This window comes from Entelurus aequoreus, linkage group LG17 (genome assembly GCF_033978785.1).
Source record: "Entelurus aequoreus isolate RoL-2023_Sb linkage group LG17, RoL_Eaeq_v1.1, whole genome shotgun sequence".
NCBI lineage: Eukaryota > Metazoa > Chordata > Actinopteri > Syngnathiformes > Syngnathidae > Entelurus > Entelurus aequoreus.
Window position 1 is genome coordinate 26,004,615 of NC_084747.1, and position 16,371 is coordinate 26,020,985.

The following is a 16,371-nucleotide window of genomic DNA, read 5'->3' on the forward strand; positions in this document are numbered from 1 at the left end:
CCTATTTCTATTCATTTGTCCATCAGTAAAATATTTTTAAAGACTACTCCAATTGTTTAGCTGACTATTTATATCTGTGTGTGGCATTGCATTAGTGTTTTACAAGAATAAATAAATACAAAAAGAATAATGCCACATACACCATCTGATGTGTGGAGACATTTCACCCCAACCAATGTAGGCGGAAAGGCTGTGTACATTTGCAAATACTGTGCAAAGAGCTAAAAATGCCACAAAGATGCAGCAGCATATAGACAAGTGCCCAATAATATATAATTATTGTAATTCCCCATTAATTCCCATATATTCCCATTAATTCCCATGGACGGTGTCCAACTTTGAATAATTAAAAAATGGTCAATATTTCCAAACTTCCCGAGCTTAACTTCCCGTGGTAAATTTCCGCAAAGTTTCCGTAAATTTACCGGAAACTTTCGACCCCTTTGCAACCCTAGTTAATACAGAGTATTACTATGGTAGTTTTATATTCTCAATGGATGTTTGATAGTTAATACAGAGTATTACTTTTATCTTCTCAATGGATGTTTGATAGTTAATACAAAGTATTACTATGGTACTTTTATCTTCTCAACGGATGTTTGATAGTTAATACAGAATAGCATTGTGGTACTTTGATCCTCATTTTAGAACCTTTATTTAACCAGATAAGAAAACCCATTGAGATCAAGATCTCTTTCACAAGGGTGACCTGGCCAAGAGGTCAACAGCACATGTCACAGAGCAGTTTCAAAAATAATACATTAAGACATACATTTTAAAATACATAAGAGAACTGTAAAACAACAGAGATTTACATCTTTAAAAACACAGGCACTGTGCAAATGTTTCTCGCTGTTTGTCCCTCAGGACAGAACGGAAGGCTCCAAATGGAAGTAGTTCTGTAAGTGTCAGTTTCGTCTGCAATGCATTCCATGCCATAGGGGCAGCAATGCCAAAAGCTCTTTTGCCAAATTCAGTCCGTACATGAGGAACAGTTAAAACATACAAATTGTTAGAACGTAATGCGTAAGAGCTGCTTTTTCTTTGTAACAGAGTACACAAGTATGGAGGTATTAAACCTAAAAGAGCCTTATAAATGATATTCAGCCAATGTGTGTATCTGCGTTTTTTGATGGATGTTTGTTTGCACGTGTCTCAATGGAAGCCACCAGAATAGATTTGACAGTTTTCTGGAAGTTTCTTCGCTCAATTTATTGCGTGTGGTGTACTCTGTATCCAAACTTCCAGTGCATTATAATGTTTCTCCTCCTCGACTCTCCTTTGACCCTTTAAATGAATAAACAATTAGGACACGCATCCCAAGAATTGCACCACTTATTTCACAATACTGAATTTTGACTCTTGTTCTGTGGTAACCATGAAACCTTGACCTTCTTTCTACTGTTTGTATAGGTCACTGATGCCGGTCATGGACCTGTGAAAAAAATGACTGGTCCAACCCAGGCCAGACAGCCATGAACCCCCAGGAGGCAGAGCAGGGCAAGGTTCTTACGCTTGAGTCCAGTGCAGCAACTCGCCAGTACCACAACAGCAGATCTGGCACCAACCAAGAACGATCCAAGCGCTGTGACACAGCGACCCAAGGAGGCGCCGGCTGCAGAGCCAGTGGGTGTCAGCCCCACAGCCCCCAAGAGCACGACATGGAGACGCAACATGGAGCCAAGCAGCCCATTCCCCGCCCTGCTGTGACACGTTACCGCAGACAGGGGGACAGTGAGGCCCGCATCAGAGCCCAGCAGCAAAGGCACCGGCAGAGACAGCAGAGAGAGACGGAGAGAGCGCAGCTGCTAGCACAACAAGACACGGCCCAGGAAGACGATGGAGACAGGGATGATTCAGTGTTAGCCCGCTCTGCCAGCACTGAGAGCGGCTTTCATACCCATACAGACCGGGCGGAGGGCGATGATAGCCTGGTAATGGTGTCACTGGAGCCTGGGCTGGAGGACGACACCACTAACTATGGACTTCAGCTACGTCCGGAAGCAGAGGGCTACACTGAGAGAGCTGAATCCGAACAGCAATCAAACTACCCACCTCTACCGTGCCATCAACAGTCTAGCCCACAGAGACAGGACAAGTCCAAGGCTACGTCCACCCCAGGACACCCTAACTACATTTGTACTCCGTCTGCCAGCATCTCTGGAGGACATGTGGACATGACAGACGTGGAGCGTTTAGATACCGAAGAGGCAGAAGAAGCATACTCAGAACCTTACGACATTTACTCCCTTTCTGAGCACGTGTACGAGGAAATCTGTGACGCTACGTTGGTTTCTTCAGCAGCAGAAGGAGCTGAGGACAGAGATTCTCTCCTGCAGAGAAGAGCTAACTTCCGTCTGTTGGACGGCCAGGCGGCATCTGGGGACTACCAGCAGCAGCAAGAGACTGTGGGATCCCGTCTGCGACATTATGACGAACGCTCAGACGGAGAGTCTGACAGTCCAGAGAAAGAGGCGGAATTCGCCCCGTATCCTCGTGCTGACAGCTGTGAGCAGGAGGAAGACTTTGACAGCCTTGTGGCACAGGTGAAAGACAGCCAAAGCTCGACGAGTCTTCAGTGTATTACTGAAGACTTTGTCCATGAAGATGTAGAGTGTGAACTACTCCGATCTGATGACCAAACTGATTCTGATAAAAGTGTCCAAGATGCCAAACGGAGCAAAACGCAGACTTTTAGTCCATCAGAGGAGATGGCTGCAGTCCGAAATAGCCAAGAGAAGCGGGATGCTATATCTCTGGCCATCAAAGACATCAAGGAAGCCATAGAGGAGGTGAAGACCCGAGCAGTGAGGTCTCCTTACACTCCCGATGAACCAAAGGAGCCTATTTGGGTCATGAGGCAAGACCTTAGCCCCACTGCAGAGTGTGACCTGCAATCATCGTTTGGGGGGGATGTGAGTACAACTTTACTTGGTCGTTCTCTTCGCAGTCCTCAGAGCCCTTTGACACTCTCACAACATCCATCCATCCATTTACTACCGCTTGTCCCTATTCAGAACAAAGACTTGTAAGTCAAGAGCACTTCAAAGTACAAGCACACTGAAAGTACTGATAATCTGATTCACTTTGATCGGTTCTTAGTGAGCAGAATTATACAGTGTGACGGCACCTTACAGCCACTCACACTCGTGTTGGTGTTGATGCTAAGAATAATGGAATTTTCCTCACTCGCTGTAAATAAAGGTTAATGTTTTAGCAGTAACTTAGTGCTCAGAAGTATTTTAATACTCCCATATTAAATCAAGAAAAGCCTAAGTCTGACATACCAATACGTGTTTTGATACATTATTATTAAATGTTATGATCGACGGTATGGAAAGCAGCGCTAAGGTCAAGTAGCAGCAACATGGATGACGCATCAGCATCCATAGTTAGCAACAAATCAGTAGAGTGATTTGCCCTGAACTCTGACTGGAAGGCTTCACAAAGATAGTTACACGCTAAGTATTCATTTAGCTGCTAAGTCAGGTTGGGCTTATACCGCCACGGGTATAATGTACCCCCGTGCTATCTGCCGCATTCGGGCAGATGGGGGCTCGTAAACCTGGTAGGGCAGCCCATCTAGGAGAAGGAAATCTCCAATCTCAAAACCACCGCTGCCTTGCGGTCAACCCACTCGAGGGTAAGGCAAAGGGAGTAAACCCCGACAGCAAATCAGGAGCCGTAGTCCTGAAGGCATTTTGACGTTGTAGCGTCATTTGGGCAAATCCTGCGGTGTCGCTGGTGCCAAGCTGTATCGACACTCGTCACTCCCTTGGATCCACCAGCCACGCAGAGAGACAACTGCTTGCCCTCCATAGTACCATGCCCAGGCCATGTAGATCCACTGGAGAGGTCCACTAAAGAGGTCGTTGCCGTTAAGACACCCCACCCCCCTTTTGGATCTACCCTATCGTCTCCCGAGACGGAAGGATGCCGACGACGATTCATTTAGCTGCTGTGCAACAACTTTCCTAGGATTTTAGAGATAAATAAGAGGTGCAACATCGGCCGGTAGTTTACCATGAGGTCAGGATGGAGTGAAGTGAAGTGAAGTGAATTATATTTATATAGCGCTTTTTCTCTAGTGACTCAAAGCGCTTTACATAGTGAAACCCAACATCTAAGTCACATTTAACTGGGAACAGGTGGGTAAAGTGTCTTGCCCAAGGACACAACGGTAGTGACTAGGATGACGGAAGCGGGGATCGAACCTGGAGCCCTCAAGTTGCTGGCGCGGCCACTCTACCAACCGAGCTATACCGCCCCAATAGTGTGTAAACTAAGTATGCAGGAAGTAGTCTTTGCCATTAAGTTAAAGTTAAAGTACCAATGATGGTCACACACACACTAGGTGGGGTGAAATTTGTCTTGTGCATTTGACCCATCCCCTTGTTTACCCTTTGGGAGGTGAGGGGAGCAGTGGGCAGCAGGTAACTTATTTTAAGCAAAGGATGAAGAACTGCTTTTTTGAAAGGAAAGTGATAAGTTAATAATATTTAGCACTGATGGTCCTAATATTACAAACAACTCCTTGGTAAATAAGCTATGACACTTGCATGCAAAAGTATGACTTTGTGTCTTTTTTTACTAAACTACTTAACATGTTCACAATCCTACTCAAGTATGTGGAAATTCATCTGCACACTCACACACACACTCCCTGACACACGCACGCCCACATTGTCGGAGTGAGGGATGGAAAGGTTAACGCGGGTATACACGCTGAATAATTGATTGAGGATCTAATGACTGGATGACAGATAGTTGAGAAGATAAACATCATCATCTATCACTTTATACTTCGAACAAAATGTATTCTGTTGTCATGGCGCACATGAGTTCACATTTTGGACACACGGACATCAAGCTAAAAGTCAAGCTGGGGAAGGTAAAAAACAAAGAAAGACTGACATTTGATCCTGGAGGACATGATACCTGAGTGTCACCTGAGAGCAGACTCGCTGCGTTGTCCTGGTTCTGGCTTATAAAAGCTGGACTCTCCGCAGCGTGTGTAGCATTATTGACAGTCATGGAGAACTTTTGGATTTATCAGGTGGAGAAGCTTGAAGAAGGCCAAGCCAGAGAGACCGAGCAACATGGCGAAGAAGAGGTTGGAGAGTGTGTTGATCCGTTAAAATGATTGCTTGCGTAGTTTTGGTGTCACCTTGCACTGTTGGCGTCAACTGCACCTTGATTACAGGTGGTCCAAAATGCTGCAAGTCTTTGAAGAGTATTTTTCAATGCAAACCTGTTCTCTGCCGTCATATGAGCTGTTTGCCATCCATCCATTTTCTACCACTTGTCCCTCTCGGGGTCCTGCTACCTCATGGCAGGACCAACACAGATAGACAAGTATTCACACACTAGTGTCGCCATATTGTAGTGTTGTAAATCAGCCTATCCTAGTACCAAATGTAGGTCTTTATTTAACAATTTATTTCACTTTAATGTAGTGTTGTCAATCAGATTATCCTAGTACCAAACGTAAGTCTTTATTTAACAATTTATTTCACTTTTAATGTAGTGTTATCAATCAGCCTATCCTAGTACAAACTTGCCAACCATCCCGAATTTTCCGGGAGACCCCCGAATTTCAGCGCCTCTCCCGAAAACCTCCCGGGACAAATATTCTCCCGAAAATCTCCCGATTTCCAGCCGGAGCTGGAGGCCACGCCCCCTCCAGCTCCATTCGGACCTGAGTGACGTGTCGACAGCCTGTTTTCACGTTCGCTTTCCCACGATATAAACAGCGTGCCTGCCCAATCACGTTATAACATCTACGGCTTTCAGAGAGTGCACAACTGCGCACACAACAAAGAGACAAAGCAGAAGAACGAGGAAAATACAGCCATGGCGACGCCGACGACAAGTAAGATGAAGAAATACGCTTGTAAGTTCCAAAACGAATGGAAACAAGAATTTCAGTTTATCCAAGACAGTTCGAAGGGGAAGGGGTATGCTGCCTGTAAATTTTGTAGAACAGACTTCTCCATTGAACACGGTGGCCGAACGGATATACTCACTCATGAACGGTCAGCGAAGCACAAGGTGGCGGCAGCGCAGCACAGCCCAGTATTATGGGCCACCTCGCTAAATGGAGACCCGAGGGTGTAACTTATGCAGAGACAAAGATGTCTATGCTGATAGCTGGAGGCAACATCCCGTTCTCATTTGCGAATGTCTTCAACAAATCCGTGAAGGATATGTTCCCGGATTCAGAGGTCGCTCGCCAGTACGCAAATGGCAGAACAAAGGCTACTCAAATAGTGAAAGGTAAGTGTTTTTTTTTTTTTAGTAAGCAGCAAGCTGTGCTTCTGGCTGCAAAGCATTGCACTTTCAAGTACAACAATGAGTAGATGAGTGTTATGTGTGTGTATATGTGTAAATAAATGAACACTGAAATTCAAGTATTTATTTTATTTTTTTATTTATATATATATATATATATATATATATATATATATATATATATATATATATATATATATATATATATATATATATATATATATATATATATATATATATATATATATATAATAAAATAAATATATGTATATATAGCTAGAATTCACCGAAAGTCAAGTATTTCATATATATATATATATATATATATATATATATATATATATATATATATTTATATGAATATCCTCCCCTCTTAACCACGCCCCCCCCCCCCCCCCCCCAATCTCCCGAATTCGGAGGTCTCAAGGTTGGCAAGTATGTCCTAGTACCAAATGTCTTTATTTAACAATTTATTTTACTTTAATGCAGTGTTGTCAATCAGCCTATCGTAGTACCAAATGTAAGTCTTTATGTAACAATTTATTTTACTTTAATGTAGTGTTGTCAATCAGCCTATCCTAGTACCAAACATAAGTCTTTATGTAACAATTTATTTCACTTTAATGTAGTGTTGTCAATCAGACTATCCTAGTACCAAACATAAGTCTTTATGTAACACTTTATCTAGCGTTGTCAATCAGGCTATCCTAGTACCAAACATAAGTCTTCATGTAACAATTTATTTTACTTTCATGTTGTGTTGTCAATCAGCCTATCCTAGTACCAAACATAAGTCTTTATGTAACACTTTATTTCACTTTAATGCAGTGTTGTCAATCATCCTATCCTACCAGGTGCATGTCTTTGAGAACTTGGAGAGAACCCACGCGGTCTCAGGGAAAACATACTAACCCCACACATGTTCTACTGTAAAGTGTTTTTAACACATAGTTATTCCTCTTCAGTCTCCTGGTTCTGGGTCTCCTTCTCCTTGCGGAGCAGAATCATCCAGCAGACTTCTGCTGGCCGATGACAGCTTGGAAGCGTCTGCGTCCAATAAAGAGGTGGCCTCACTCTCTTGGTCATATTTGACCTTTTAAGTACTTGCTGGACTCAGTGCTTATACTTTCATGTTTGTTTGTTTGTTTGTAGTGCAGAAGAAGTCTTGCATCGTTCCCCACGTATGTTGAAGGTGAGTGTGGTCAAAGATCCCACAGATTTATGTCAGATCTGTGTGGAATGCTGCACGTCATTTTGTAATGAGAGGTTTTCCTTTAGAACGTTGATGATCTTTGAGTGTGTCTTCAAAGTGTGTGTGTGTGTGTGTGTGACAGCAAGTTACAAAGTCGTACTTTAGCTTGGACTGACTTCATTGTGTAATCCAAACCTCTCTGCTCTTTCTGACCGATATCATGCCCTTTGAGGCCATTCAACGATATCGATCTGTAATCAATATAATCCATTTTTATTATCAGTGCCACATACATATATTAAAAAAAAAAAAAATCTGATTAATCACACTTTTAAATTATTATTATTCATAACTATTTACAGTTTATGCAAAAGGGTCTGTTTGCAAACTTTTAGTGGATGCCTACAGGTTGAGAACTTACATTCCAAGCATTTTTATCCATGTATATATCCATCCATCCATCCATCCATTTTTCTACCACTATGCAGCTGAGATAGGCTCCAGCACCCCCCGCGACCCCAAAAGGGACAAGCGGTAGAAAATGGATGGATGGATGTATAAACAGTATATGTATAATTATATACTATATATAGTGTCAAACATGTATATAATAGTATGTGTAATTATATACAATATATAGTATCAAACATGTATATAAAGTATGTGTAATTATATACTATATGTAGTGTCAAACAAGTATATAACAATATGTGTAATTTCATACTATATATAGTTTCAAGTATGTATTTAAAACATGTGTAATTATATAGCATATATAGTGTCAAACTTATAAAAAAGTATGTGTAATTATATACTACGTATAGTATCAAACATGTATATAAAAGTTTGTGTAATTCTATACTATGTATAGTGTCAAACAAGTATATAAAAGTATGTGTAATTCTATACTAGATATAGTATCAAACATGTATATAAAGTATGTGTAATTATATACTATATGTAGTGTCAAACAAGTATATAAAAGTATGTGTAATTTTATACTATATATAGTGTCAAACATGTATATAAAAGTATGTAATTATATACTACATATAGTGTCAAACATGTATATAAAAGTATGTGTAATTATATAGCATATATAGTGTCAAACGTATAAAAAGTATGTGTAACTATATACTACATATAGTGTCAAAAACGTATATAAAAATATGTGTAATTCTATACTATATATAGTATCAAACAAGTATATCAAAGTATGTGTAATTATATACTAGATATAGTATCAAACATGTATATAACGTTTGTGTAATTATATACTACAGGTATATGTAGTGTCAAACAAGTATATAAAAGTATGTGTAATTTTATACTATATATAGTGTCAAACATGTATATAAATGTATGTGTAATTATATAGCATATATAGTGTCAAACGTATAAAAAAGTATGTGTAATTATATACAACATACTGTATAGTGTCAAATATGTATATAAATTATGTGTAATTATATACTATATGTAGTGTCAAACAAGTATATAAAAGTATGTGTAATTCTATACTACCGGTATATACAGTATAGTGTCAAACATGCATATAAAAGTGTGTTTAATTCTATACTATATATAGTGTCAAACATGTATATAAAAGTATGTTTAATTTTATACTATATATAGTGTCAAACATGTATATAAAAGTATGTTTAATTCAATACTATATATAGTGTCAAACATGTACAGTCGCGATCAAAAGTTTACATACACTTGTAAAGAACATAATGTCATGGCTGTCTTGAGTTTCCAATAATTTCTACAACTCTTATTTTTTTGTGATAGAGTGATTGGAGCACATACTTGTTGGTCACAAAAAAAAATCATGAAGTTTGGTTCTTTTATGAATTTATTATGGGTCTACTGAAAATGTGAGCAAATGTGCTGGGTCAAAAGTATACATACAGCAATGTTAATATTTGCTTACATGTCCCTTGGCAAGTTTCACTGCAATAAGGTGCTTTTGGTAGCCATCCACAAGTTTCTGCTTGAATTTTTGACCACTCCTCTTGACAAAATTGGTGCAGTTCAGCTAAATGTGTTGGTTTTCTGACATGGACTTGTTTCTTCAGCATTGTCCACACGTTTAAGTAAGGACTTTGGGAAGGCCGTTCTAAAACCTTCATTCTAGCCTGATTTAGCCATTCCTTACTCACTTTTGACGTGTGTTTGGGGTCATTGTCCTGTTGGAACACCCAACTGCGCCCAAGACCCAACCTCCGGGCTGATGATTATAGGTTGTCCTGAAGAATTTGGAGGTAATCCTCCTTTTTCATTGTCCCATTTAAAGCACCAGTTCCATTGGCAGCAAAACAGGCCCAGAGCATAATACTACCACCACCATGCTTGACGGTAGGCATAGTGTTCCTGGGATTAAAGACCTCACCTTTTCTCCTCCAAACATATTGCTGGGTATTGTGGCCAAACAGCTCAATTTCTGTTTCATCTGACATCACATGGACAAATATAAGACCTTCTGGAGGAAAGTTCTGTGCTGTGCTGATTGACTGCAGCTGCCGGCTAAAGCAGGACTGACACGCGCAGGTGCGCTCTTGGAGTGCACAGATGAGGGTGCATTGGAATGCGCCCTGGCCGTGAAAACCAAAGTCGTACTAAAACATTTTGATAGATTTTTGAGCGCCGTTTGTAATATTCTATATTTTCAATGGAACATAGAAAATGTTGGTGTTGTTTACTTGAGTCATATTGCCATCATAGTGCAGCCTACACTTATCTCTTATGTTTGACTGCCATCTACTGGTAAAATAGCTTTGAGGTGGGTAAGCGCAACCAAACTTAGTCCTTACACAAGGCGCACTGTCGAGTTTTGAGAAGAAAAAAAAAGATTTTGAGTGCGCCTTATAGTCCGTGAAATAAGGTATAGCATTATATTATAATGTTATATTTGAATGTATATATACATATATATATATATATATATATACACACACTCACACAGGGTATACACACCAATTTATATATCATAGGCATTATAGCTGCTCTCTTACGGCTTTTAGCACATAATTACATGAACTTGCCTTACAAAACACACACGCACTAGCTTGGCGGGTTGTCAGCTAATCATAGCGGTTTATCAGTTCAGCTAATAATGGTAGCTATGATTGAATGTATATTATATCAAGTGCTATCAAATGGTTTATTTTTAATGGGATTTGGATTAATCATGAATAATCACAGGTTATTACTTGTTTGCATTATTTGGAATAACTTCAAAAAGTGTTGAATATTTGGACGCAAATGCAACTTTTACTGTGGAAATGTCATACAGGAAGATGTTCAAATATTTGACTTGAACACATGTCATTTATTTGGTGAAAAAAATGTGTTTTTCTAAAATACCATCAGCTTTTATTTTGAAGTTCAATTTGCCAGGGAGACCACCAGTCAGTCTCCTCACTCATCTTTAGACTGACGGGTTATTGATCTGATCAATGACGGGTTATTGATCTGATACAATAACGGGTTATTGATCTAATCAATGAGGGGTTATTGATCTGATCAATGACGGATTATTGATGTAATCAATGACGGGTTATTGATCTGATCAATGACGGGTTATTGGTCTAATTATTGACGCATTATTGATCTGATCAATGTCGTAATATTGATCCGATCAATGTCGTAATATTGACATGATCAATTAGGTATTATTGATCTGGTTAATGACCTGTTATTTGATATAATTATTGACGTATCATTGATCTGATCAATGATGTATTATTGATCTGATCAATGTCGTATTATTGATCTGATCAATGTCGTATTATTGACCTGATCAATGACGTATTATTGATCTGATCAATGACAGGTTATTTATCTACTCAATGACGGGTTATTGATCTGATCAATGACGGGTTAATGATCTAGTTAATGACGGGTTGTTGATTTGATCAATGACGGGTTATTGATCTGATCAATGACGGGTTATTAACCTGATCAATGACGTATTATTGTTCTGATCAATGTCGTAATATTGATCTGCTCAATGTCGTGATATTGATCTGATCAATGACGTATTATTGACATGGTTAGTGACGTATTATTGATCCGATGAATTGAGTATTATTGATCTGATTGACGCGTTATTGTTCTAATTATTGACGTATTATTGATCTAATCAATGTCGTATTATTGATCTGATCAGTGATGTATTATTGATCTGATCAATGTCGTATCATTGGTTAAAGTTAAAGTACTAATGATTGTCACACGCACACCAGGTGTGGCGAAATTATTCTCTGCATTTGACCCATCACCCTTGACATGATCAATGATGTATTATTGATCTGATCAATGACGGGTTATTGATCTGTTTAATGACGGGCTATTGTTTTAATTAATGACGTATTATTGACCTGATCAATGACGTATTATTGATCTGATCAATAACGTATTATTGTCATGATCAATGACGTATTATTGATCTGATCAATAATGTATTATTGACATGATTAATGACGTAATATTGACTTGAGCAATGACGTATTATTGATCTGATCAATGACGTAGTATTGATGTAATCAATGACAGGTTATTGATCTGGTTAATGACGGGTTATTGATTTAATTAATGACGTATTATTGACCTGATCAATTACGTGTTATTGATCTGATCAATGACATGTTATTGATCTAATTAATGACGTATTATTGACTTGAGCAATGGCGTATTATTGATCTGATCAATGAGGTAATTTTGATCTGATCAATGACATAATAATCATAATAAAGATAATAATAATAATGAATTCGATTTATATAGTGCTTTTCTATCGACTACATACTCACTAAGCACTCACAAAAAAGTAAGAACCCATCATTTATTCACTCCACATTCACACTTAGGCAATTATTGACATGATCAATGACGTATTATTGACCTGATCACTGACGTATTATTGACCTGATCAGTGACGTATTATTGACCTGATCAATTACTTATTATTGATCTGATCAATGACATATTATTGACCTGATCAATGACGTATTATTGACCTGATCAATGACGTATTATTGACCTGATCAATGACGTATTATTGACCTGATCAATGACGTATTATTGATCTGATCAGTGACGTATAACAACCCTCAGCTTTCAGGTAACCATCCACAGTTAAGGTAAAGGAGCATTTATACTAAAAATGCATTTTCTGATGAGTCTGCATTCCTACATGACTGAGCTACATGGTTCTTTACATGGTCCGTGTGTCTTCAAATACGAGGTAAAGAAGCTTTGTCCAGTTTCACTGTGTTGCCATCATCAGTGCCAGGCCCGTGTGACCCAGAAGACCTGATCGATGGGATCATCTTTGCCGCCAACTACCTGGGATCTACTCAGCTGCTGTCAGACAAGACCCCGTCCAAGAACGTCCGCATGATGCAAGCCCAAGAGGCGGTCACCCGCATCAAGGTAAGTACACACTAGTACTTATGTATATGTATGCAGATATATGTACCTTCGGAAAGTATTCAGACCCCTTTACATTCAACTGATCGGACTTGATTAGGAAAGACACACACCTGTCCATAGAAGACCTTCCAGCTCACAGTGCATGTCACAGCAAATGAGAATCATTTAACAAAAGTGTGTTTTACCTGCTACATGGCTTATCTGTGTACATTTATCCATAGTTTTGTTTTTAGTACTTAATAATAATTGTGTTTTTCTTGAGGCACATACCAGGAGTGGGAACCATAAACCATGAAGCATTTAATATAATCTAAATAAAGCTTTTTATTATATTCTAATCTAATCATTGATTATGGCGTACTATATGTAATATGGGAAATTGTACATTGTTCTTTGAGTGCAACAAGAAAAACACAATGTGTTTAATGCCTTTTAATTTATATTTTAACCTTCTAAAATTGTTCTTAGAGTGCAATAGGAAACATGTGTTTATTGTATTGTAAGATTTTCTGTTAGAATAAAGCCAATATTAAAACATTTTGTAGTTCCCTTTATTTGGAAATGTATCGATATACATTTTGGTACCGGTACCAAATTATTGGTATTGGGACAACCCTAGTGTACACATACGAGTCACGATACACATACATACACATTAACATTCAGTATGTTCCCCCGGCCAAGATAGTGTGTGGAAAATGTATTTTAGTGTTTTAAGCAATGATTGTGTGTTTTATTTTATTGCATGTCTGCCAGACGGCTCACAAAGGATCTCAGAACAGAAAGAAGGTGCAGTACTTTGACTTACTAATGTGTACATGTGTACCTGTGTGTGGTACTCGTGTACATGAGTGTAGTACTAGTGTGTTCATATGTTTGTTTAGTACTAATGTGTGCGTGTGTGTGTAGTACTCATATTTACATGTGTGTAGTACTAATTTGTACGTGTGTGTGTAGTACTAATGTTTAGTGTGTACATGTGTGTATTACTAGTTTATACATGTTTGTTTAGTACTAACCTGCACATATGTGTGTGTGTAGTACTCATGTTTATGTGTGTTTAGTACTAACGTGTACTTGTGTGTAGTACTAAAGTGTCCGAGTGTTTAGTACTAAAGTGTACATTTGTGTGTTTAGTAATATTGTTTACGTGTGTGTAATACAAATGTGTACGTGTACGTGTACTATTAAAGTGTACATGTGTGTAGAACTAATGTGTACGTGAGTGTAGCATTAATGTGTATGTGTGTGTAGCACTAATGTTTAACGTGTACATGCGTGTAGTACTAGTGTGTACATGTGTGTGTAGTACAAATGTGTACGTTTGTGTAGCACTAATGTTTAATGTGTACATGTGTGTATTACCAGTTTATACATGTTTGTTTAGTACTAACGTGTACATTTGTGTGGGTGTGTAGTACTAATGTGTAAGTGTGTGTGGTACTAATGTGTACGCATGTAGTATTGAAGTGTACGTGTGTAGTACTATTATGTATCTGTGTGTAGTATTAAAGTGTACGAGTGTAGTACTATTTTGTATCTGTGTGTAGTACTAATGTGTACGTGTGTTGTACTAATGTGTACATTTGTGTAGTACTAATGTGTACGTGTGTGTGTTTAGGTCCCTGAGGATGAAGGCCAGCCAATGACGGAGGTTGATCTCTTCATCTCCACCCAGAGAATAAAAGTACTTAATGCTGACTCCCAGGTACTTTTACACTCTAAAAATATAATTAAAGTACTTAATGCTGACTCCCAGGTACTTTTACACTCTTAAAATATAATTAAAGTACTTGATGCTGACTCCCAGGTACTTTTACACACTTAAAGTATAATTATAGTACCTAATGCATACTCCCAGGTACTCTTAAACTCCTAAATACGTATAATTAATTATATTAATGTTTATGTATAATAAGTCTTACATCTTACATATAGGCTTACGTATTTACTATTTACTAAGTCTTACATATTTATTATTTACTAAGTCTTACATTTACTAAGTCTTGCATGTTTACTCTTTACTAAGGCATATGTATTTACTATTTACTAAGTCTTACATGTTTATTATTTACTAAGTCTTCCATATTTACTAAGTCTTGCATGTTTACTCTTTACTAAGGCATATATATTTACTATTTACTAAGTCTTACATTTTCACATATTTACTGTCTTACATATTTATTATTTACTAAGTCTAACATATTTATTATTTACTAAGTCTTACATATTTACTATTTACTAAGACTTACATGTTTATTATTTACTAAGTCTTACATATTTACTAAGACTTACATATTTACAATTTACTAAGTCTTACATATTTATTATTTACTAAGTCTTACATATTTACTAAGTCTTACATATTTACTAAGCCTTACATATTTACTATTTACTAAGTCTTACATATTTACTAAGTTTTACATATTACATATTTACTAAGTCTTACATATTTATTATTTACTAAGTCTTACACATTGACTAAGTGTAACATACTATTTACTAAGTCTTACATATTATTTACTAAGTCTTACATGTTTACTAGCTCCTACATATTTATTATTTACCAAATCTTACATATTTACTAAGTCTTACATGTTTACTATTTACTAAGTCTTACACTTTGAATAAGTTTAGCATATTACTAAGGCTTACATATTTACTAAGTCTTACATATTTATTATTTACAAAATCTTACACATTGACTAGGGTTAACATAATTATTTACTAAGTCTTACATATTTACAAAGTCTTACATATTTATTATGTACTACATCTTACACATTGACTACGGCGAACATTATTATTTACTAAGTCTTACATACAGTATTTACTAAGGCTTACATATTATTTACAAAGTATTACATATTTACTAAGTCTTAAATATTTACTATTTACTAAATCCTACATATTACATATTTAGTAAGGGTTACATATTATTAGTTACTACGTTTTACATATTTACTATTCACTAAGTCCTACATATTTACTATTTACTAAGTCTTAAAGGCCTACTGAAATTATTTTTATTTATTTAAACGGGGATAGCAGATCCATTCTTTGTGTCATACTTGATCATTTCGCGATATTGCCATATTTTTGCTGAAAGGATTTAGTAGAGAACATTGACGATAAAGTTCGCAACTTTTGGTCGTTGATAAAAAAAGCCTTGCCTGTACCGGAAGTAGCGTGACGTCGCAAGTTGAAAGGCTCCTCACATTTCCCCATTGTTTACACCAGCAGCGAGAGCGATTCGGACCGAGAAAGCAACGATTACCCCATTATTTTGAGCGAGGATGAAAGATTTGTGGATGAGGTACGTGAGAGTGAAGGACTAGAGTGCAGTGCAGGACGTATCTTTTTTCGCTCTGACCGTAACTTAGGTACAAGCTGGCTCATTGGATTCCACACTTTCTCCTTTTTCTATTGTGGATCACGGATTTGTATTT

At 37.6% G+C, this 16,371-nt stretch overlaps 1 protein-coding gene across 1 annotated transcript in view; it reads left to right on the top strand.

Moving 5' to 3' along the window:
- The window catches only part of apba1a (amyloid beta (A4) precursor protein-binding, family A, member 1a), a 45,723-nt gene that overhangs the window by 12,322 nt on the left and 17,030 nt on the right, over positions 1-16,371 (top strand). The window contains exons 2-7 of the mRNA XM_062025384.1: positions 1,414-2,915; positions 7,257-7,355; positions 7,444-7,483; positions 12,777-12,922; positions 13,679-13,711; positions 14,544-14,630. Of these exons, the coding sequence (XP_061881368.1) occupies positions 1,476-2,915; positions 7,257-7,355; positions 7,444-7,483; positions 12,777-12,922; positions 13,679-13,711; positions 14,544-14,630 (1,845 nt within the window). The 5' untranslated portion in view covers positions 1,414-1,475. The remainder of the gene's footprint in view (positions 1-1,413; positions 2,916-7,256; positions 7,356-7,443; positions 7,484-12,776; positions 12,923-13,678; positions 13,712-14,543; positions 14,631-16,371) is intronic.